Source organism: Argopecten irradians, chromosome 7 (assembly GCF_041381155.1).
Source record: "Argopecten irradians isolate NY chromosome 7, Ai_NY, whole genome shotgun sequence".
Classification (NCBI taxonomy): domain Eukaryota; kingdom Metazoa; phylum Mollusca; class Bivalvia; order Pectinida; family Pectinidae; genus Argopecten; species Argopecten irradians.
In genome coordinates, this window is record NC_091140.1 from 30,982,582 (window position 1) to 31,007,503 (window position 24,922).

The 24,922-nt window shown below is 38.0% G+C and overlaps 1 protein-coding gene across 3 annotated transcripts; it reads left to right on the plus strand.

Annotated features, from left to right (window-relative positions):
- Nucleotides 1-1,792: 1,792 nt before the first annotated feature.
- LOC138328129 (protocadherin-9-like) lies at nt 1,793-18,833 on the plus strand. 3 transcript variants are annotated; one of them, XM_069274775.1, is made up of 5 exons: nt 1,793-4,886; nt 12,433-12,520; nt 15,823-16,149; nt 16,756-16,916; nt 18,283-18,833. In XM_069274775.1, exons 1-3 carry the CDS (start codon nt 2,229-2,231, stop codon nt 15,840-15,842), a joined length of 2,766 nt encoding a protein of 921 aa, XP_069130876.1. In that variant the 5' UTR covers nt 1,793-2,228; the 3' UTR covers nt 15,843-16,149; nt 16,756-16,916; nt 18,283-18,833. The 3 variants fall into 3 exon arrangements, with proteins under 3 accessions (XP_069130876.1, XP_069130874.1, XP_069130875.1); XM_069274773.1 differs by having other exon boundaries at nt 1,795-4,886; nt 12,433-12,636; XM_069274774.1 differs by having other exon boundaries at nt 1,795-4,886; nt 12,433-12,636; nt 18,286-18,833.
- The last annotated feature ends 6,089 nt before the right edge of the window (nt 18,834-24,922 follow it).

The following is a 24,922-nucleotide window of genomic DNA, read 5'->3' on the forward strand; positions in this document are numbered from 1 at the left end:
AAATGAGAATGTTTGGATTAATAAATCCTAAATTATCACTGGGATCTATGTGTATTGTGTATTATTGTGTCTGTAAAAGATGCTCCACCGCCGACAGAGCATAATGATATTCATCATTTGAACAATAACTAATTGGTGTTTAATCGTGTATTCATATGCCTAATTAACACAAAAATAATATAAAATAATTTATTTCGCCTTTGTTGTATGCGCAATCAGTACTTCATTCCATTTAGGATATAGTGCGACGGAATTTTTTCGGGATGCAATTAATAATTTTTTCATATTTTTAACTTGAAGTAAAATTAGAAGCTCAAACTTTTCAATGGTGGTATTGGTGTAAAGTAAGTAACTTTTGTAACTGAAGAAAAACACTTATTCGTCTGCTACTGTTTTTGATAGTGAAAAAATACCATTTGTCAGCATCTTTAAGGTTTCATATTACGTATTTATTAACTGACAGCTTATAATTTACAAGGATATATTTGTTTATTTCGTATATATTTTTGTGTTTGTAACCTTTTGAATACGAAACAATAGGTTTTTTTTCATATAGCTGTATCCGCGAAAATACTGACGAAAACTAAACCATTAGTAAAACATCAAGAAAACTGAACTATATTAGTTAGACATCAAGAAAACCAAACCATTAGCAAGACACCAATATTGAAATGTAATTTACTTCAAACCTAATCATTCCATTTTTATTAAGACCTTGATAATGTCTATTTATATATATGCCAAAATTATATCCAATCTGTTAGATATATCGAACCATACTGTGTGATAATGCATAATTTACAATGCTTAATCATACAATTTTTTTTTTATCCACGATGCGCCTGGATATTGAAATTTTATTAATTACGCTGTACATGTAATTTCATAGATTATAAAGGATATCCAATATGCAATAATTTAATCCGTCGGAAAATTATATATACTCTGAATTATATACCATGGAAAGATACATTGCGACCACATAACTTACATTTTTTTAATTTGTGTTTTTATCGTAAATTAAAGACATTTATTTCTCAATGTCTAGAATGTATCGCATTAAACAATTTAATCAATAGACAGAGTTCAGAGAAGAAGGGGTCCGATATCGACAGTGAGTACTCTAAACAAAAGTGAGCAATGTCAGACGGCTCGTTAATGAGCAGTATATCCCTGAGTCAACAGTGCTTTGGTGCAACTCATCTACTCAACTCAGCGTCTAACACACGACCTTGTGCTATCGACACAAACTACATAATCTAAAACATGATTTCCATATCAAAAACAAACAAGTGCAATGGATATAAAAATCCATTAATAACAAGCGGAATGTTTTCAAGGAAAGTGCTCTTAACAAAAGAACATCAAATATGATTTTAAAAACAGTAAAAAGGCTGTTACCGGTTGTGAGGCCTAATGTCAACACGACTATCGGCGTGTATGAAAATGAAAATGAAAGGCTGATATTAGCAGTGAATAGATGCGTGGTAGTGGTGGGCAGTATTTGTTTGCAGCGCTAGCCGATGTAATATAAGGGTTTGGTACGCCAGGTCTGTAAATAGGCAGATGGTGTTGTAGCGGGGATATGAGCGAATTATGTACTTAAATTACCTGTAATGGTCCACAGCCTTATAATTTATAAAAAGATCGTCAACCTTTTACTATTTACAATGACAGCTTATCAGACATTGCTTTCTCCCGATAGACCGGTAGAGTGTGTAGACATGACGATACAACAGGCGTTCCGATTGGTCGGTGTCGTAAGAGGGGCGTGGCTTACGGTTTTGACATTGATCGCAAGGTAAATACAGCATGTCGTGTGTGCTGTGTAGTGGAGAGACGAGTCACCTACATATAGCTTTACAAACCATTACAGCCAAGATGTGAGGTAACGACAAATAAAACTGAACAGCAGTGATGTACCGGAGAAATTGTTACGGAGAAATGACTTGACGAAAGCAACAGTGGTCAGTTTAAAATGAAGTGTACACGTCGAAAAACAAAACAGTTTCTTAAAGTTCACCTGTGCTAAGTTGTTGTACGATTGACTGATATAACTTTTGGATTAAGACTAGTGGGGATTATCGCCAGACGGAGAGGGTGTGAATTGAATTAGAGATTCCGGTGAGTACTACAACTTGTAAACAATATAGCATTGTGTGAGTGACCGCTGGTCAGTGCGATATGGACATGACTAAGACGCCGTAAGTTAAAACTAAACATCCAACATGGACCGTAGGCCTCTCCTGGTACTGATGCTTGTCTTCGCTGTGACGTCATGTTTTGAGATTCTGTATAACATGGAGGAAGAACAAGACACAGATTTTTACCTGGGGAAAGTGGCCACGGACGCACAGTTAATTACAGGTAACGGAACGAATATTGAACTACGATACAGCCTTCTTACCACAGGTAATCCTGATGCCTTACTTTTTCATATTAACGAAAGAACATCCGCTCTATATACAGCTTCCGTCCTTGATCGTGACGCCCTTTGCCCTTTTACGTCATCAGAATGTATCCTAAAACTTGATGTCACCGCCATTTCACCCATCAATGATTTCTTTGAGAAGATAAAAGTGCATGTAAGACTACTCGATATAAATGACAATGCGCCAACATTTCCAGAAAGTAAGATTGATATGGAAATATCTGAGAATTCCGGACAGGGAAAGTCCTTTCCGCTAGATGGGGCTACGGATGAGGACAGTGGCCAGAATGCTGTCCAAAGTTACAGGATAGAAACAAGCGACGTTCCGTTTATATTGGAGACAACTGACTTCGCGGACGGTAGAGCTCTACTTAGATTAGTTGTAGACCAAGAACTAGACAGAGAAACTGAAAATAAATATATTGTAAAGATCGTAGCGATTGATGGAGGGATTAACCCCAAAACGGGTACGGTGACCTTAAACATCACCATTACTGATGCCAACGATAACCCGCCGAAGTTTCCGAAAGCAGTTTTCAATCTGACTATACCGGAGGATATCGTACCAAACAGTGTAATTTTAAATTTCAATGCGACAGATCCAGACGAGAATGAAAATGGCCGGGTATTATACCGGCTTAGTTCCCATCAATCGGACGAGATCAGAAGGCTCTTCAAAGTCGGTCCGACAACAGGGGAGTTAAGTGTTATCAGTTCGCTTATTGACGAGCGAACTACTTCCTATAGAATTATTGTAGAAGCTTCAGATAACGCCACTCAGCCACTAATCTCACAGGCGCAAGTCTACGTCACAGTCTTAGACACACATAACAACGCGCCAAAAATCACTATCAACGTTCTCTCTCAAAGTTACTACGCAGAAGTTTCAGAGTCGGCCCCCACTGGAACCGTCTTAGCCATCATCACGGTAAAGGACCCCGATAATGGACAAAATGGCGTCATCACGTGCTCCATAGATGACATTAACTTCCGGTTAGTTGCTGATGGGCCAAATGAATATAATTTTGTATTGAACCGAGTTTTGGACCGCGAGATGATTGAATGGCATACCGTTGAGATAGATTGTCGTGATTACGGTACACCCCCATTGAATACGAGTTCTAGGATCTTGGTTCGAGTCCTGGATATCAACGATAACCCACCACAGTTCACAAAAGCAATTTATTACGTCAATGTGCCAGAAAACGACTCTCCTTATAGCGGTATATTACAAGTGCAAGCGACAGATAGTGACACCATTGTACCAAGTAGTTATAATTATTCTCTACTGTTACCAGAGGAATATAATAACTTTTTCACAATAAACGCAAATAGCGGTGTGATAACGGCCGTCGTTTCTTTAGACAGGGAGGCAACCCCCCGTATAACGTTCCAGGTGTTTGCCGAGGACGGTGGCTCGCCATCTTTGACAGGTAGCGCCCTGGTGGAGGTTAACGTTATTGACATGAACGATAATTTTCCAAAATTCACACCGGAGTCATTCGAGTTCGTTATACCGGAAAATCAGTTACCGAATGTGTCAGTAGGTAAACTTGTTGCACAAGACAGCGACGCAAGGGACAATGGCGAGGTGTCATTTTCACTTACCTCGAGTGCTGACATTTATTTACCTTTCGATGTGTTAAGAAATGGTACTATCCTGGGGACTCGGACACTGGACAGAGAGCTGATTGGTCAGTATAACTTCACGGTGATTGCTTATGACCACGGGTCACCGCCCTTGACTAGCACTGCCGAGGTCAAGGTCACCATACAAGACATTAACGATAATATACCAATAATTACCTTCCCCAGTATTGGCGGGGACCTGTTATATTTGCCTTCTGACACTCTCCCCAATACCATCATTGCCACCATTAAAGCTTATGACAACGATGATGGTGATAATGCTAAACTTTCATATTTTTCACAAAACAGCAACAAAACGAAACTTTTTACTGTAAACAAGTTCACAGGTCAAATGTCATTGTCTCGTCATGTAGCACAATCTGATATCGGTACTTACGACCTATCGATTCTAGTCCAAGATGGTGGAAATCCCCCGAAGTTAAGTTATCGTACGTTGACAATTATAATCACGGATTCGAGTAGAAATTTATCCGAAGATCCTTCAACAAAGATCAAGTATTTCGCTATAGCTATTGCCATTTCATGTGTGACCATAGTTCTTTCAATTCTCATTATCCTTGCGATTTGTCTGATCCGAAGGAAAGATAGACAGCGGGACTCTAAATACCCAGAAAGTGTTTCTACAAACTCAACAATAGACACGGCACCGGAGCATAATAATCCGGATATCAAGGTCAATGGGATTTACACAAGGGAGGCAATGCAAAAGACGCTCACAGACACCCTCCCGCGTAATAATGACACCTTCCCAAGGGCGGACAACTCCCCGCGAGCACTAGCTACGCTGGAACGTGTGAAGAAAGCGGTAAGTTTTATCACTTTACAATCATTTCTATAGAAAACTTGTCAATTGCAAAGCATGTGTCACACTTTGTTATAATTTCTTAACTGTTGGTAAGTGTTGACGTCACGTAAATGATGAAATTAAATGAGCTCGTGTTTGTTGTACAATATAGAGTTAGAGTTAGGTATGTCAGTAAATAAAAGTTCCGTGGTTTTATTGGTCTTAAAATCCGTAAAAATAATGAATGACACATCCTCTTGGAATATTTTTGCTCATTTATTACACAACAGACCCGATGGTATATTGATATCTACATCTAAATATATTTCAAATTGAAATTGATTACTCTCTTACACACCCGTCAGTCAAAATCGGTACTTCATGAGCAATAGAAGGCGGAAATGTTGTTATACATAAAACAAGGGAAATAAATCAGTAGTTGAAGGCTTGAAGCTGATATTTTTAGGTTCTTATTCCATAAACACTTTAATTGCTCGATCATTATCACCAATTTCGAGTAGATTGACATTGCGTGGGATTAAGGATTAATATAATTAGTAAGGAGTTCAAATTGTAGAATCAATTTCAAATTCGTTCGTAAACAGGCGACAAACTACGGTAATTTAAACGATAGGATGATCCTTTTAATTAACAAGACCTAATTTTACAAGGACAAGATAATGGCTTAAGCTTTTTATCGCGTATTTCCTTCAGTCATTTAATTTCAGCGAAGCAATTAAGACTAATTGATCCCAGAATGCATTAAGGCGGATAATTCCCGAGAACTTGAATCAGGTTCTACCTATGTGATACTGGGATGTCAAATTGGACGACTTCCGAAGGACATTTTTTTATGTAATTTCAACATTTTCATCTGCTTACTTCAAGACAATTATCTTAATTGGACACAAAAAAAGACATTGCAAATTTTCAAGCTTGAGTTCAAATATTTTTGGGCAATTCATTTTTTTTATCTTAATTAACTTCGAGTAGCATGAAATGACTGACATTAAAAGTTAATTGAAGATTTCTTCTGTATAATCAACTTATGACATGCCAGGGGAACAGACTGAGCTTTTGAAATTTTCTGGAATACGCTTTATAATGGACAATATATTCAATTACATCTGTATAAGTATATTAAAAACAATATGATCGTGGAACATATTTATGATATTAATAATATCCAACACACTCGCTCACGAGTGTCACGGACATGAAAAAACCTCACACGAACATTGTAAATTCAGTAACATACGCGTTTTTCAAGCACAAAAAATACTTTAACAAAATAACATCTGTATTAAGTCTCCAAGGCGTCATTTGCCAAAATGTGAAAGAGTCTTTTGTGACTGACTAGTTCAAACATTTTTATACGATGATGTTATGTTTTACGATGTACTTAAATAATACGAGCCCCGTAGTGGCTAAACCGTAGAGTGTTCCTTCCTGTTGTACCGAAACGATCAATACCCAGCGAGTTTCGAAACAAAGGTTAGCTTTGTTGTTTTTTGTGTATTGAGACGGTAAATAACAACAGATGTAATCAGGTGTGATGTCCATAATTAGTGTTAAATTGATCTCTGGATAGTGCGCATGCGTACTCGCACCTGCTACCGATTGATACGGCCGGGTACTGATGCTGCAGGACGATAAAATTGTAACTAGAAAATCGGTTGGCCGGACCGTTATTATCCGGAATTAGAACGTGTCTGCACGCAAAAATTACAAATTTATATCTTTATTTCTGTTCTGCTATGAAATGACGATAAACAAATTCCAACAGTCTGAACTTAACATGGCACACTACAATTTAGTGACAGAGACACATGTTTTGATGGCCTATAGCGTATTACGTACATGTATACACAGTACTGTACCGTATAGATTGATTAAATAATTCATATCTACCAGGATTTATATTCTAGTTCAAATGTTTTGGTGTAAATGTAAATGTATAGCCATACATGTATTGAAATAAAATGAAATTCCTTCTACGAGTGTACGGCGGCCCAATGATTGAAGTGTATCACTACCGTTACATGTAGTCCCCCTACCTCTTCGTCGTCAGGTCAAACCATTTATTGGTCAATTACATGACACTCACCGTACGCGTATAATTAGAGTTACCTCCCTCTGAAGGGGAATAACTCTGGTTGATCAGCAGGTACTATCGTGGACTCCTGACTGCCTTATCATTTGTGATCAGAAAGACTATACGTCTTTATACCTTTATACATTTCATATCATTCAAAGAAATGTCAAGTCAAACCTATATCATCCCTCTCCACATTTAACCAACAACCCACCCCTCCTAAGTGATGATAGATTCCCTAAGACACTTGTCCCCTGTATGAACTGAACCCTTGTACTCCTATACCTCTAATATACTCTAATATACACTGATGATATAGACGGTCATTAGTGACCGTCTTGTAGATACGATCACGGTAATGGTCAGATAATGGTCAGTCCTTTAGACTTGATTGGCCGGAATTATAGGTAATAACAGAACTGTGGACACTTCACCTCTGCAGACAGGTAAATTAGCATGATAAATGTACTGGCCAAACGACCACCGCATATACCGCATGTACCTATCATTACCAACATGCCCAAAAGCACGTGGCGACGAAATCATACGATGATTGGTGAATTAAAATGGTCTTCCCAGACGGATATTCGAAATGGTTTATTCTGACAGCCTATGTGTACAGACAACCATGTGTTTACATGGCACGTCGGGTACTTTGCCTCAATTTATAACTAATAATTGAATATATAGCCGTTTCCTTGGTCTAGACGGTATTTTCACATAAAAAAGATCCCGTATCGACAAGTTCCGTTGGTGTATAGTTATGACATTTTCTGAAATATGACAGAACGTCAGGAAATTGTATCTTTTATTTGTTAATTTGTACATGTCTTTACCGATCACATATATAGATTTAAGAAATACGTGTCCATAAGGTCACCTGCATTCTATACACGGTCACCTGAGTTTTATAAACACCTGCTTATAACGGCCAATTGCATTCTAAAAAAAGCCTTACTGATACAATCATATTTTACTTACATGTAGAGCCATCTTATCGTAAAGTAGACAAAGAAGAAAAGTAACGGTAAATTAACAAATAAAAAGTACAATAACATAAAATGCTCGTGGTCATTATAGACAGGTGTTTGTAAGAGCGATGCTCTTTCGACGCGCAAACGAAACTCTGTGCCGGTAACATGTACGTAAGCAAAAGTACATATTGATATCAATGGTTTGCATTAATGGATGGCTAAAAAATTTTCGTACTTCAGGTTTAACCTGTTCCGGTTGTGCGCTGCCCCGGTACTGCTTCCCCAGTAAATGTAATGCCAATGCATTACAGAAGTAATTAAAGATTTTTCATTATTTTTTAAAATAATAATAATAATACTTTGAAAATTAAAAGCTATGGAATGCAGTCAAAAATCCATCAAGCGAAGATGAGTAAAAGGCATCATGACGTCACATCACGTCAACAAATGGCGCGAAATAATAAAATTAGCATACGCGGCATTCCAGGTCTTGCATTGACACAGGAGAAATCCGAATCTTTGCTTTCATTTCTTTGAGTTTATGCTGGACAATTGTTATATCATATAATTCTATAGTTTGAAGTACGTCCTTTCATTTCAAAATTATTTCTTCTACATGAAATAAAAATTAAAATAAACAAGTAGAGCTTCGCTCTTCCTATGCCGTGCATGATTCATTTTAAAACTCAGCTGACCGATATAGACAGGTGTGTATAGAATGTTAAATCTATGTTATCGGTATAATATATATAGACAGGTGTTTATAAAACTCAGATGACAATTAAGGACAAGTATGTAAACTACATACATGTATGGCTGCACAGTTATAAGCGGGTTTTATGAAATACATGTAACCTTTATAGGCAGTTTTTTTTTTCAAAATACGAGTGGCGTATTATAGGCATGATTTTAATGAAAATATTAATTTAAGCGAAATGTATAAAATAATTGACCATTATAAACATTTCCTTTTAACACTTCTTTATTCATAAAAGTATTGATAATAATAGTTCTGGTTGAGCAGAAACTCGATGTAAGCGTAAAAGTCGATGTGTACCGTCATATTTTTTAAGGATGCTTTGACACAGATATGTAACATAGTTTTATGTACAAAACAAAAGCTTTATATAACTCTTGGTAAACCTATTTAAGTGGTATCATTTTCCATGTTTCGTATTGAAATTATGTTTGATTCATATTGTACTCGGAACACAGAAGCAATTTCAATAGAGACATTGCAGTGTACTTTAGTTACCAACAAAAACGCACGTGCGAAAATAACGAGTATCGTTATTAAACGCCAGTGAATTTCGTCTGTAAAAGTCTTCTATCGATCGACTAATACGAAAATTTGCTGTTATTTCTTGCAACTCTGGTGAAATTACACGTAAGATACATGGCAAATTGTAAATTACGTGTGTTCTGTAACAGTAGAGATATTAATTGACACAAGTTTCCGGAATTATGTTTCGAATCACGAGGATTACTCTTGTCAATCTGTCATAAATATCCATAGAGACTTGTCATAATTATTTCTGATACAAAAACACCCAAAATCCACAGATATAATAACTGTTGAGCACATACAAGCACTTTATTACTGTGTGGCGTTATGGAGACAACATTTGTACTTATATTCCGTATGCAATTCGTTCGAGAAACTCATTAAAAATATTCCGAAACGACGAATTTCAGCACAAATGCAATTTTTAGATTGTCATATAGATAAACTATTGCATTCAACTTTTCTGAGTCATATTTAATAAAGGTGCTCAAATGGTTTAGAAATTAATCATGAATTTGAACGACAGACCATAATTCTGAATATAAAAGGACCGAACAGTACCTGTTTAAAACGTCTTTCCGTAATTTGACGCTTTTGTGGAGATATCAATTTCATATTTCTTTTCACCACCGTTTTTATATTGGGGTAGATTTATGCTAATTACCTTTCCTTCAAAGAGAAAGTAGTCCGTGATTGGTCATCCGTGTCCTTCACGACAAATGAAAATAACCCCACTCGACTCAAGTTAAACATCACACCTAAATTCTTTTGAAACCAAGTCATCCAGCTTTGATATTTTATATCAATACATATATTCATCATGATAGACGCTCCTTCCCGTAAAATTGTTGAACATATATCAGATATAAACATATATGGAAAGTTAAAACTACGGTCCAAAATATCTTAGTAACGACCCGAAAATCAGCATTGATAAAATCATAAATACTGTTGTCCATTTCATATATCGATATCAAACTGGACAATTTTAAAATGACTTTATCCCTTATCTTGGTTTTTTATCGACCCTATTTATCGGAATACTTGAGGTGCATTAGACACTGGAAAAGTTAAACGTGTCTGAAAGTCGGCATGGAATTAGCTATTGTGTTGTGCTATTATGATAAGACGTGCCACAAAAGGCTTGACTGCCACCGATAAGTGGCAATGATGTCAGCCTAAATAGGACTGAAATCCGCCCTAAGTGGCCGAATACACGAAAACAGCATAATTATCAGAAGTAAGAGCCAACCGTTTGACTTGAAATGTCACCGTTTATGTCAAAACGTCAGCAACAGGATAGTTCAGACTGCCGTGAGAAAATCCGGGTATATACTGTCTACGTTCGTCTGTGACGTTTTGAAGGGACGTCAATTGTCAGTCTGAAAAGTCAAAAGATCCATAAAGCTTTAAACTAATTTAAAGAATATTATTCCAGTATTTCACAGAAGCTTTTCTTCAGACAAATTGCAGTAATTATCGTCTTCTTTACCATGTCTAAGAGACAGGACAATTTTTTGTGTGGATGCGACAAATTATAACGGGTTTCCATAGAATTGTCATTGAAAGAAAGTAAACGGACTATTTTAAGAAAAATCCCATAATTCTTTCATTACGGATTGGTCGTTTAGATTTCGTTGAATCTTAAAAGGAAGTCAATTCATCGTGAACAATTAAAATTTTAACGCCCGTTTCAAAAATGAAAAGCAGAACTTATTGCTTTCTTTCATACTGATTTGATCAATAGACCTTTTAAAAACAATTATTCGTGCTGTACTTCCGCGAAATTATTAAGATAACATGTAAACACAATGCAACGTTAAGATCTTCCTATTTTTCCCGTCTCGACTCGCAAGAAAACAAATCGTTGTACTTTCGAACAAATTACAGACAAGCGTTTAATCTAATTAACAAAATGCTTATAATAGATCAATAACTGGTTCGGCCTTGTAATACAGTGGATTGTGGGTAATTACGCTGGCATGGTGGGTAATTTGCTAAAACTTGTTCCCTAATTGTGCATTTACTGTTACATCGGAAACGAAAAGAGAAAAAAAGTAACAAGTTCGCATCTTTCTCCCTGAAAATTAGTTTTTGGTATTGGGGCCTCATTGATGTTGCAACAGAATGATTTGTTTAAGACTATAACCGCTTTCTAAACGGGGGCGTTCGCAGACATCAGCTCCTGTAGCTCTCGTATTGCACGAGAGTTTGGCGTGGTGTTAGATATACATTCATTTATTTACATCGTGAATATAACAATTAAATGTGTTTTAAATTTTCGAAAAAAGTTATACTTTTAATGAAAAATATTCCATTCTCGTTACATGATGATGAAAAAGGAAATAAGGTTGATGGACTATATTCCGTTATACACAGTTATACCGTACAGTTGTTGCGTGTGATGTCACAATGGTTGGTTCCACAAAAATATCCATTGAATGTAATGCATTGTGTAACAATCTCATTTCGTGATAAATGTTCAATATCGGAATTTACGAATACAGTTCGTAAAGAGTACACAAACATCATCCGGGGTAACATGCATGTAAAGCACCGATGGTGAAATCGCATTCGGTCACCCTCGGGATTCATGATTGACCGCATGGATGGAACCCATTGAACTGTCCGCGTGGTTTATTCTCACCCAAATACACCAGAACGTATAGATATAACACTAGGACCAGTCTATGTTAAATTACTCACACTACGCATGGCTTACTCTACAATTTATACCGCAATTTGTCACAATACTTGTACCGTTATATCAACCTAGGGGAAATTCAAGAGCGTTGCCATAGTATTCCGTGTAGTATTTGTAATTCTTAATGTGTGCTTTAGTGACCTCGTGTTATTGACATTTCCTTCGCCAAGTACATTAGAAAATGGAGATCAATTCTAGTCAGTTCCGTTGGTCATAGTACCAGAAACGCGGCCATTGGGTTAAGAAACGTCTGCGTTTTTCAAGAAAAGAGTCGACTAAGAAACAATGAATCTTCTCATCCTGGATACAAAAATATCACCCCATTTCTGTGTCCGGATCCGCCCAGAAAGTACAGAAGATAAATGGCGGTTCGGAGGCGTACAATCTTATACGTGCTATTTTTCTTTCTTTATTGCTTAGTTGAGAAATTACATGGGCTAAATTTAAAATGTCACATACAACCTTAAATATTCTGATAATTAAAACATATGAATATTGTTAAATTACAGAAATCTCCGAGCCGGACCCAGCCGGAAATCATATCGGATTCCGTGGCGATATGGGATTGGAGTGAACACCACGAGGGTCCGGTTGATGGTATGGGAGGAATCATTCGTCAGACCCGCCCCTCCCAGCCTGCTTACCCCTCCCACATACCCCAGTCATTCATCACTCTCTACCCTGACCAATCAACCTTCGAACAGACGGCCGAGGTATATATCTAACACGTCTTACATTGTAACTATCCACACATATACAACATAACTTCCCTAGGCTTTCGCCTGTGTTTTTTCATTGTTGACCGCACAGGGGTTGGCAATACTGCTTAAAATTATAATACCTTGTACTTCATTTATAACAACAACTTTAATCGTATATTATGTTACATTTTATATTGCATGTTCTTACTTTGATGAATATAACACTTCCTTCATCTTACCTTGGCGACCTTTACGAAGTATATTGCATGTTCTTCCTTTGATGAATATAACACTTCCTTCATCTTACCTTGGCGACCTTTACGAAGACAAATTCAGTATTTTTATTTGCGCATCAAGAGAAAATTAGTGTTGTTTGTTACACAGAGTTATCTTCCCTTTGGTGCATTCATATAACGTTACATCAATGTTTTATTTATTAAGAAAGTGCGTTGTTTTCTCAGAAAATTGCAACGTTTCACTCACAAATGATGTCATAATCATTACCAGTTCACAATAGAAGATAATGCTACCATTTCCATCACGACAGAATTCTATACGATTATCTATTTATCTAATCATATTTTTCCCCAAGAACTTTGTTTTTCCTAAAGCTGTTAAACTCGCTGTTTAATGGTGTAACATATTTTTATACATACCTATACGGATAGGAAAAGTAGAACTACATAATTGTGTTTGTGCGGAAGTTACTCATACAGGTTAATCGCGCTATATTTATTTTGTTATTTAGCGAGTCGCTGGCCTACACTTAAATCTACAGTACACATTCGTCATCTATTTTGATTTTCTGAGGTTGATAAAATAAACAGCCTCGCTTCATTTAAGATTTATCATGAACGATTAAAATATACAGTGGGTATGGTCTATAGAAAAACAATTATACAACGTGCGAGAGAAATCAATGGCAATACTACGGAAGCGTATTAGGCTCACGTACGAAAATATTTTTTAGGATAGCGAAAATGTTTTATTTGGCGGCCGCCAAATAATTATCTGGCGGCCGCCACTTAAATTTCTGGCATATACTTATCTGGCGGCCGCCAGATAAATGAAGTGGCGGCCGCCAGATAATTAAGTGGCGGCCGCCAGATAAATTAAGTGGCGGCCGCCAGATAAATTAAGTGGCGGCCGCCAGATAATTATTTGGCGGCCGCCAAATAAAACATTTTCGTTATCCTGAAAAATATTGTCGTACGTGAGCCTAATACGCTTCCGTATAATACGCTTCCGTACAATACGGAGAGTTTGAAACAGTTTATGTGATAAAATTGTCGTTCAACTGTTTAGAGACCAGAGAACCTGCCCAATGCTGATACCGTAAGGTCTAAATCGTCTTGTTCTCTCACTGAACGGTAAAATAAGTTAGGCTGATTTTGAGTGGACGTCCATTACAGGAAGGGAATGAAGCCGATAATAGCTGAGACTCGGCGCATGAAACTCGCCCACATGACGATAACTTAAGATATAAACAATTGTATTGAAAGCTATCGTAGCATTTTTATTTAATATTGGGGGAAGAGAGGGGGAAATTGCCATGGTTGCCGTGTACTGTGTGATACTCGCTCTGTGTCTGTGTCTGAATATTTTCTCGGTGCGTTTCAAATCTCTTCACAGCCTAGGGACAAGAGAATGCCTGGTCGTCTAATAAAAATCGGTAAAGCACATATTGCTTGTTTAATAACGTCAATTTAAGTTTTGTTATAATCATTCATCGCGGTGGCGAATCGAAACCGTATCCTTGATATTATATTAACACTGTCGAGATTTTTATCGTTCGATCGATACTGCGTCCAGAATTAGTTTGTCCGTCCACAGGTAATGGTTTAACAAATATTGGCTCCCTCAGACCCCGGAACGAGGCTCGCGAGGAACAATCGCGTAAAGCTTTGATCTGTTTTGGCTAATGGTTGTCGAATAGTGTCGAATATTTACTTAGTTGCAGACGGTACTGTGTTCGGTTTTGTACCAAATGGTTTGAAATAGCAAAATTGATTACTTGTCTTAAAGCTAAACAGCAACATTGTGGTATTTTTTTAATGAAAAATTGCGGATTCAGCAGATTCATGCTTTCATATGACGCCATATTATTCATTTCTCAAAGATGTACTGACGAATTTTTTGTAGGGACATATAGTAACCGTTCATTATGTCCCATTTTGTCTTTGTTTGCAAAGCCATGCCATTTTAGGTAATGATTTGTTGCCTATACTGACAATGGGCAAACCAGTCGTCCCATTCCCTTTTGCTGAGCGTTGAGTATGAGCAGACTTTAATGGACAATGATGCACATGTATAATTCAATTTTAATGAAATCTTTGTGGTTAAAACTCGTTGTTCTCCGATTAATGAAGGATATAAAAAAATACAGCTAAAAAAATACTACATTTTTAGCGTTGTCGCTACGATGCATGGATTTCGTTTGTATTTTTAAGGGAATAGGAAAAAGAAGGCATGCAATCAACGTCAATGTCCCAGAGAGATTTTCGGGCAAATGTTGGAGATAAAAAGACAAATAATCAAAAGTATTGTTCTGGAGAAAATTTGACTTTAATTAACAAAATTGGTAGCAATTAAACCTAAATTCTCTTGTTTAATAAAATGCAATCAACTTTGCATAAAACAAGCGATTAAGTCACTCGAACAAAACTGTTTTATCAAAGTGTATACCAGGTGCTTAATTTCAAAGAGAAGAGACAAACGATTTCCATGCACGACTTTAGAACAATGGATGCATTGTAAATGTTGAAAAAGTTACCTAGGAAACCGAAATACGGGAGAAAAAGTTAAAGAAATTCAATAATTCTAAATTAAGTACAGGAGAAAATGTTATAAACGAGACAACTGTGATGTTTTCTGCTCGTAGGCACACAAATTTGATAAATTTACTGGCCTTCTGGTTTCATCAAATGTCCTTCAAATTTGAACAGAAATGAAAATTGATGTGCAGATCTGCTCAGAAACACTAATCGATATAGCTATTACGGGCTATCTCGTTTCGTTACTTAATTTCTAATCATAATTATTCATGTTAAACACTGAAGAAAAAGTTTGAAATTGATGACTTGTTGGGGAATAAGAAAGCAAACAGTTATAAATTAACCGTCACAGTAAAACTACCTCATCACCATGGAGACTAAGCCTCGACGCTAATGAATATTCATCACCATTTTGTCTTTGCAGGTTGTGTGATGAGGAAATAGAGGGCTCCAAAGAGGGAAATTTCGACGTATTCAAATAAAATGCATAATATTTTGAACTTAGATTATTGGTATAAATAACCAATATAAATAACCAATATCGTCATATTGATAACCTTCGACAATCATATATGCAACGTCATCGAAACCCATGCCATGACGTAGTGTGGACTACTGCTAGCGCCCCCCTGGTGTCGATAACAGGACCGATAATGACGTAGTTATGACGTTTCTCAGCCGGATGGCGACTTTGTGGACCATTTTGAGTCTTGACTCGGGCAACTCTACAATGTCGTCTGTCAACTCCAAGGTATACTTCTTTTGTGTTCGTTGTTCTAGACTGAAAGTTTTGATACATGATTAATACTAATATCACTGTGTATTTGTTTGTAATGGAAGCATATCGATGTTTATGACAGGCCTTTAAATCACTACCTATTGTTTCCAAAGTGCCATTCAGCGGCTCTGCCAGGCACTTCCGTCATCTGTGTTTAAGTCCAATAGATATGACAGTCTTTGACCGCGCCACTTGGCATTGTGTGCGTGTTGCGTTCCCAATTGGCCGCCGATCCCTTTATGGATCCGTCCTCGCATTTTATACGCCATATCGATATCCCATTTAGCCTGGATCGTTTGTCATTATATGAACATTATTTAATAAATGCAGAACTGAATCCTTATTGCTATTCTACAATTTGTCGTAAATTCCATTTTTGCAAAATTTTGACATCATGTAAAACAAGTATTATTTTCTGTGTCAATACCGGCATTTTATTGAGTATTTATGATAAAACCTGGCTTAGAACTATGAATAACCCTTTCTTTACTCGGTTGTTATGGCGATATTTAAGGCAGGACTTTAATAGAACTTTATGTTTTTGTGATGGTAATATTGACTTTCGGTTTAAATTTACAGGGGAACAATATGACACACAATAACTCGTCTGCCACCGCTCGGCGTTACAAAGTCGCTAAGGAAACTCCAAGGCCACAACGCTCAATGTCATCGCAAGGTCAGACGATGCTTCAAGGATGCATTGACGCACCGAGCTGTGAATAAGGGTCAAGGTTACCGAGGTAAAGACACTTTAATTATCCTCATGTCATCAAGCATAATTTTAATCTTTCTTTTGTCAGGATAACATTGACAAAATGGTCATTAAATGACAATTTAATATTGGACAGTTAGAAAGCTGGTCATATGATGACTACCTTTGAGTAGAAATGGACACAAATATGGACTAGAGATACTGAAAATTTGTTGGTTGGTTGAATGCAGATTAGATTAACGTCCGGTATTAATAGCTAGGATCATTTAATGATGCTTTCCCGTGTTGGTATGGGCTGCGTGTTTGAAATACGTATGTGTTTTGGAGACTGCATTGTGTTTGTGTAGTGACTCTTTGTAATACTGGAACTCTTATTCTATCCCGCCAGAAATAGAACAAGCATACAACAAAAGAGCAAGCACACAGTGCTTGGTGCTGCAGCCTGTTATATTTTCAGTTTTTAAAGAGACACACTCGGTTTAACGAAAGTTATTACAATAATGTCTTAAAATCTTTAAATCGACCCTAAGTATCCTTAATTACTGTGAGAAAAAAACCACGGACATATGTAGCTTTGCAAAAGGCGACTAAATTTGGGAAGTTTTATTCTTATTCCGTATATTTTCTCTTCTTCTGAAAGACAAAATGAGCTGTCATAAGCTTAAGGTCACAACCACATTCGGTCTTCTTGTTAAGGGTGTACGTGCAATTTGTTTCCAATGATTAAAACGTATATTTTTTATTTACAATGTGAGCACAACTAGTTGACAAATAATATTTTGACAAAATGGAAAAAATTACTATGGTTTCCTCAAATCATTTTTTCGTTTAGATGATTAATGTAAGGAGATGTTCAATTAATGTTTAAACGAACATTTCATGATGAATTGTTCGGAAGCCATACATTTCAAATAAGAATACATTTTTTCGAATTCAGTTGGATTTAAAAGTAGAAAATTTGAATTTGGAAGTGGGGGAAAACATTTTTATTCTTCGTCACGCAATTAATAACAGTCCAAACCAACTTTATATTTAGACGAGTGCATCCCTACGACATACTGGTGAACTTCATCACATTACAAGTTCTGCCCTTATATTCCCCACAAGATAATCATGTATAATCTAATAGCTATAAGGTACTAAATGTGTAAGCGTTAGTCTAGATTTATGGTAGTTATATCGTCAAGGTAATTTGATTTGGTTGGAGAAAGTCTCAAGAACTGCCCTCTTGGAGCTGAATAACCGTGATAGCATGTATTCCCATTTTATGTTTATGTTAACAATGCATTACAACAATTTCAAAACAATGGTCTCACAACGGTGTTTTGTAACATAACATGATTATTTCGCCGTCAAATATCCGTCAATCTTTATCTATTTTCATTGAATTTCAGTAGCCAAGGAAACACAATGGTTGCCATGGTTACCGCCATCACGAGGTTAGGAGAGCAAGAAGTGCCAACGTCACTGAACAGAAAGCTTTGAGATGAAGAAAATTTCCCAGAGTTCCTGTCACCAGGAGGTCACCAAGTACACACCGCCAGCATCTCGGACGTGGTCCAATTCGTTAATGTCAAATCGAAGTATCAGACAAGGAGGCGCATAGTAAGCAGGTGCACAAAAACTGCTGACGTCATCATTTGTTTACTGTGCCATTTATTTGGGTCAGAACAAAAGACGATCTCACTCTAAAGTCACTGCCAAAACAATTATTTAACATTACACGTGGAATAGGGAGGAAAACACACATTCAACGATATATTCATCAATCAATTTGTATTCATTTATTATTTATTCACTGACATGGAAAATCTCATTTTTTTCATTGCTCATATTTGTTACTGCAGATCAATATATGTACACTGTTATTTATACTATAGCTGTTGATATTAATTTTGTTATGATATTAGATGTCAGTTTTTGTTATATAAAATAATGAAAAATCTTTCTGTCTCCTGTGTGGTTGTTCTGGAAATACAGTCTAGCATGAAAGTCCGCAGAAAACATCTAAGGCTACATAAAATATATAATTGTACGTTCGATTCAATATTTAGGGTATTCTCAGAGCTTACTCAAACCCTTGATCAAAAAAAAGTTTTCCAAACCAAACGGATTTATAAGAAAAACGTAATGAAATGTAAATACAGATTAAATAAGGAGAGGTTAACAAGCAAAGACTCCTTAACCCTAGTTGTGTTATTCCCATCATTTGGCGGTCGACTGCTATACCGACCTTTTGACGTTGTACTAAAACATTAAAGAGGACAATTGCATCAGAACCAGGCGTTCCGGAAAAGTAACCGTTCTCTGTTTTATCGACACCATGTAATGTATAAATTTAAGTCAAGTCGGTGTCCCTCCACAGTGGATGACCATCACGACACCAGAGCCACAACGCATATACGAACTACACGTGTACAAAGCGCAAAGTATTTCACCTTGTATAGCACATAAATATTTTACTATGAGCATATTCAGTTGATCATAAAACTTTCCCATAGAATTCTTTAACTTGCATAACCCAAACCATTGCGTTGTCGATTTCTCTTTTAATACACAAAAGTCATCTTTCATGAAAATCGTGAATATAAGAGTAAGTCCTGTAATAATGATTCAGCTCACAATTGTGTATTATAAATATGATATATAGGGATGTTACTTTCCATAGATTGTCAAAGTCACCATACAACATCTATATTGAGTGTAGAACGGTGGCAAGAAGCTTAGATACGTTCAGATAATCATTTGTATGACCTCAAGAATTTGCGCATTAAACTTTATTGCTTTTTAACAAGACGGGTTCAGGATACAGGAAACAAAGGCTTAACAAATTTTCTCTGCACAACGTCATAGTTAATCGGATATTTCTGAGTATAGCAAGGTTGTGGCACAGGGCCTCGATAATCAGAGAATCTTTCCTAACTACATTGTATGTACTACGAACATGATTATCACAAGTTAACATCATACAAAATGCTGTCTGAATCAATGTTAAGCATATTTCAAGGCCAGGAAAAACAAAGTGAACATGTATAGGGAATCAATATGGCTTCGCCCTACACGGAATCTCAAAGGTCAATATCAACGTAACAAGGACATGGTAACAAATAAAGAGTACCACTCTGACATATATGATAAATTTAAAGCAACATGCAGAGGGCATAGGAGACCAATATCAACAAAACGTCTAGAGGGTAAGGGGGCAAATATCAACGTAACGTCTAAAGGGCATGAGGGCCAAAAGCAACGCAACGTTCAGAGGGGCTTAAAGGAACAATATCAACACTTCGTTCAGAGAGCACGGATGCTTATATCAACAATGGTCAGAGGGCATGGGGACCAATAGCAACGCAATGTTCAGAGGGCATGGGGACCAATAGCAACGCAATGGTCAGGGGGCATGGGGACCAATAGCAACGCAATGTTCAGAAGGCATGTGGACCAATAGCAACGCAATGTTCAGGGGGCATGGGGACCAATAGCAACACAATGTTCAGAGGGCATGTGGACCAATAGCAACACAATGTGTTCAGAGGGCATGGGGACCAATAGCAAAGCAATGTTAAGAGGGCATGGGGACCAATAGCAATGCCATGTTCAGAGGGTATGTGGACCAATAGCAATAAAATGTTAAGAGGGCATGGGGATCCATAGCAACGCAATGTTCAGAGGGCATGGGGACCAATAGCAAAGCAATGTTAAGAGGGCATGGGGACCAATAGCAACGCCATGTTCAGGAGATATGGGGACCAATAGCAACAATGTTCAGAGGGCATGGGGACCAATAGCAACGCAATGTTCAGAGGGCATGGGGACCAATAGCAACGCAATGTTCAGAGAGCAGGGCAGCATGGGGACCAATAGCAACGCTACGTACATAGGGCATGGGGACCAATAGCAACGCTACGTACATAGGGCATTGGGACCTATAGCAACGCAATGTTCAGAGGGCAAAGGGACCAAAAGCAACGCAATGTGCCGAGGGCATGGGGACCATAGCAACGCAATGTTCAGAGGGCATGGGGACCAATAGCAACGCCATGTTCAGAGGGCAAAGGGACCAATAGCAACGCAATGTTCAGAGGGCATTGGACAATAGTAACGCAATGTTCAGGACAGGGACCCATGCAACACAATGTTCAGAGGGCATGGGGACCAATAGCAACGCTACGTACATAGGCGTGGGGACCAATAGCAACGCTACGTACATAGGGCATGGGGACCAATAGCAATGCTACCACAGAGGGCATGGGGACCAATAGCAACGCTAGTATTAGGCGAGGGCAGTACCACAAGGGGGGACCAATAGCAACGCTACGTACATAGGCATGGGGACCAATAGCAGCTACTACATAGGGCATGGGACCAATAGCAACGCAACGTACTACATAGGGCATGGGACCAATAGCAACGCTACGTACATAGGGCAGTCAAGGGACCAATAGCAACGCTACGTACATAGGCATGGGGACCAATAGCAACGCTCGTACATAGGGCTGGGGACCAATAGCAACGCTACGTACATAGAGCATGGGACCAATAGCAACGCTACGTACATAGGGCATGGGGACCAATAGCAACGCTACTACAAGGGCATGGGACCAATAGCAACGCTACGTACATAGGGCATGGGGACCAATAGCAACGCTACGTACATAGGGCATGGGGACCAATAGCAACGCTACGTACATAGGGCATGGGGACCAATAGCAACGCTACGTACATAGGGCATGGGGACCAATAGCAACGCTACGTACATAGGGCATGGGGACCAATAGCAACGCTACGTACATAGGGCATGGGGACCAATAGCAACGCTACGTACATAGGGCATGGGGACCAATAGCAACGCTACGTACATAGGGCATGGGGACCAATAGCAACGCTACGTACATAGGGCATGGGGACCAATAGCAACGCTACGTACATAGGGCATGGGGACCAATAGCAACGCTACGTACATAGGGCATGGGGACCAATAGCAACGCTACGTACATAGGGCATGGGGACCAATAGCAACGCTACGTAACTTAGGGCATGGGGACCAATAGCAATGCTACGTACATAGGGCATGGGGACCAATAGCAACGCTACGTACATAGGGCTTGGGACCAATAGCAACGCTACGTACATAGGGCATGGGGACCAATAGCAACGCTACGTACATAGGGCATGGGGACCAATAGCAACGCTACGTACATAGGGCATGGGGACCAATAGCAACGCTACGTACATAGGGCATGGGGACCAATAGCAACGCTACGTACATAGGGCATGGGACCAATAGCAACGCTACGTACATAGGGCATGGGGACCAATAGCAACGCTACGTACATAGGGCATGGGACCAATAGCAACGCTACGTACATAGGGCATGGGGACCAATAGCAACGCTACGTACATAGGGCATGGGGACCAATAGCAACGCTACGTACATAGGGCATGGGGACCAATAGCAACGCTACGTACATAGGGCATGGGGACCAATAGCAACGCTACGTACATAGGGCATGGGGACCAATAGCAACGCTACGTACATAGGGCATGGGGACCAATAGCAACGCTACGACTACATAGGGCATGGGGACCAATAGCAACGCTACGTACATAGGGCATGGGGACCAATAGCAACGCTACGTACATAGGGCATGGGGACCAATAGCAACGCTACGTACATAGGGCATGGGGACCAATAGCAACGCTACGTACATAGGGCATGGGGACCAATAGCAACGCTACGTACATAGGGCATGGGGACCAATAGCAAAGCTACGTACATAGGGCATGGGGACAATAAACGCAACCGCAGATGCATTGAAAGCCAATATTTATACGGTATCATATGATCATGGAAACTCAATAGCTATACAGCATCACAGCGGCGTCAGTGAAACAATATTAACTTCAACGACATATGGGCTTGACACTTGGCACAATTTATTATTTAAGATTACTAATACAACACTTACTAACTTGATGTATACGATAAGTTAATTCTCGATTATATCAGTCAACGCTGTGTAACTAGAATGTATAATAAAAATATAACCTTGGAGAAAATTTAAAAGATAGGATAATACGATGAATACATTGTCGATGTGACGTCACAAAGAATGACGTAGTATACACACTTAAATAGAGGAAGGGACCATTAGCGCAGTTGGTAATTTCAGCATGAAAACTTTGGAACTTTTAAAAAAAGTTTCTCTCTTTTACATAACAACGGAGTACCCGGTAATCATGGGAAGCTGCCTTATTCCTATCTGCTTCAGACGTTTGTATATCACTGAATAATATGCAAATCAGTCTGTAATTCCACACTGACCAGGGCTGAAAATGGCAACTAGGATTTTCTAGAGAGACTTTGTTAAAGTTTCATTTGTTATGTTTGAAAAAATGTCATCGTCTCTTCCTCCGAGACGTGTTATCACATAACGACAATCCTACACGGTTTTAAACACAAGTCTTCTTTATCAGATAACAAAAATCTATATGTTAACAACATAACGTTATGCCCTCTCCATTGTTCCCGAGTTGTCCCTTCCATGCGACAGATGTTCTCGATTCACGTGATGTAACCATGCAAAAAATCCGACATCTAATTTCCGGTTTACACGTTGTTACGCGTATTAAAAAGAGATATGATTAAGCCGACAAGTCCTGATATATGGGGACTGGTGTACATGTATGTCAACAGATCATGTATCAAAGATGGAGTGCTATTAAAATCTGTCGTTTATATCGCCGTATTGATCGGTAGCGTTTTAATGTAATGGTATAGATATTTTATAAAATCAAGACAAGTTATATGCCAAGATTTCAATTTACATCTTTACCTTATACGGCAAAAAATGCACCAATATTCAATAGATACTGTAGCAAGGTTAAGTAAAAGAAGATAACATGGCTATTTCAGAGATGACCCTTGGCATTTACTTATATATATTATGTATTACACTTTTTAAAAGTAATTTTGATATTAAAACAGGTTGTAATTTTAAAACGCATTTTCAAATATGAATTTTGTCCAAATACTTTTTTATTTTGATATAGCTTTGGAATTTTGCGTTTTAATAACCTACTTATAGACAGTCTAGTAATTTGATAAATGGCTAGGTTTTGGTAGCAGAGGAAAGTCGGAGTTTCAAGAGAAAAACCATCAAATTAAACGAATGACCCACGTGTATCATGAACCTATCAATACTAAAAGAAACATATATCATAAATAGAAAATTTGTATGTTCAAAATATTTTCCTAAATATTCATTTATTATTTTGATTTTAATCCGTTCAGAATTGAACGTAATGAGTAACCGACAAGTATATCGATTGGTTTATTAATTGAGACATTGACCAACAGCTCTGAATTACAAAGGCGTGGACATGTGCCAAACCGAGTAGACACAGTTGACAATATTGTTGTCTGATGAATATTCCAACAAAGATTTCCTAGAAAACAAGAGCGATAACTCTAACGTTTCTATGGAATCTGCTCTCAGACATGTTCTTCTCCAAAACATCAATATCTATACAGTGTATGTTAAAACTGTTAAAACAGCTGCTTGCAGCAGGACCAATTCCGTGGAATCCTGGCACCAAGGGACACAACTCTAACAAAAGACAATGCAGTCAACAGAACAAAGAAAGACAACAAACAGTTATACATAAACAATCATCGTCATCTATGTAAGCGAACATTGCCTCCTCTCATAATAAAAGTACAATTGGTTGAAATTGAAACTGTCTATATATAGAAGATTCATTTCGGCTTCGCGAGACACCAGGAAACCTTACTTAGAGAAGTGTCATCTTGATTACTTTATGTGGGAACACAGAACTCTTAAGTAAGTCAATTTCGATATTTTGACATTTTCCCTGTGAAATTTGACATTAGTCAGCAAACTAAAATAGGTAGGATGGGAACAATTTTATCTGTATAATTACGTGGCGGTAATTGCTCCTTTCGTTTACAAATGATACTGTACACGAAAAATGTCACCAAGTCACTTTTTACAAAGGCTCCTCCATTTTGTA

Bases quoted from the DNA above. Each gene is read 5' to 3' on its own strand.
- LOC138328129 (XM_069274773.1), top strand. From the start codon at position 2,229: ATGGACCGTAGGCCTCTCCTGGTACTGATGCTTGTCTTCGCTGTGACG. The intron at 4,887-12,432 runs GTAAGTTTTATC...GTTAAATTACAG, and splicing joins TGGAACGTGTGAAGAAAGCG to AAATCTCCGAGCCGGACCCA.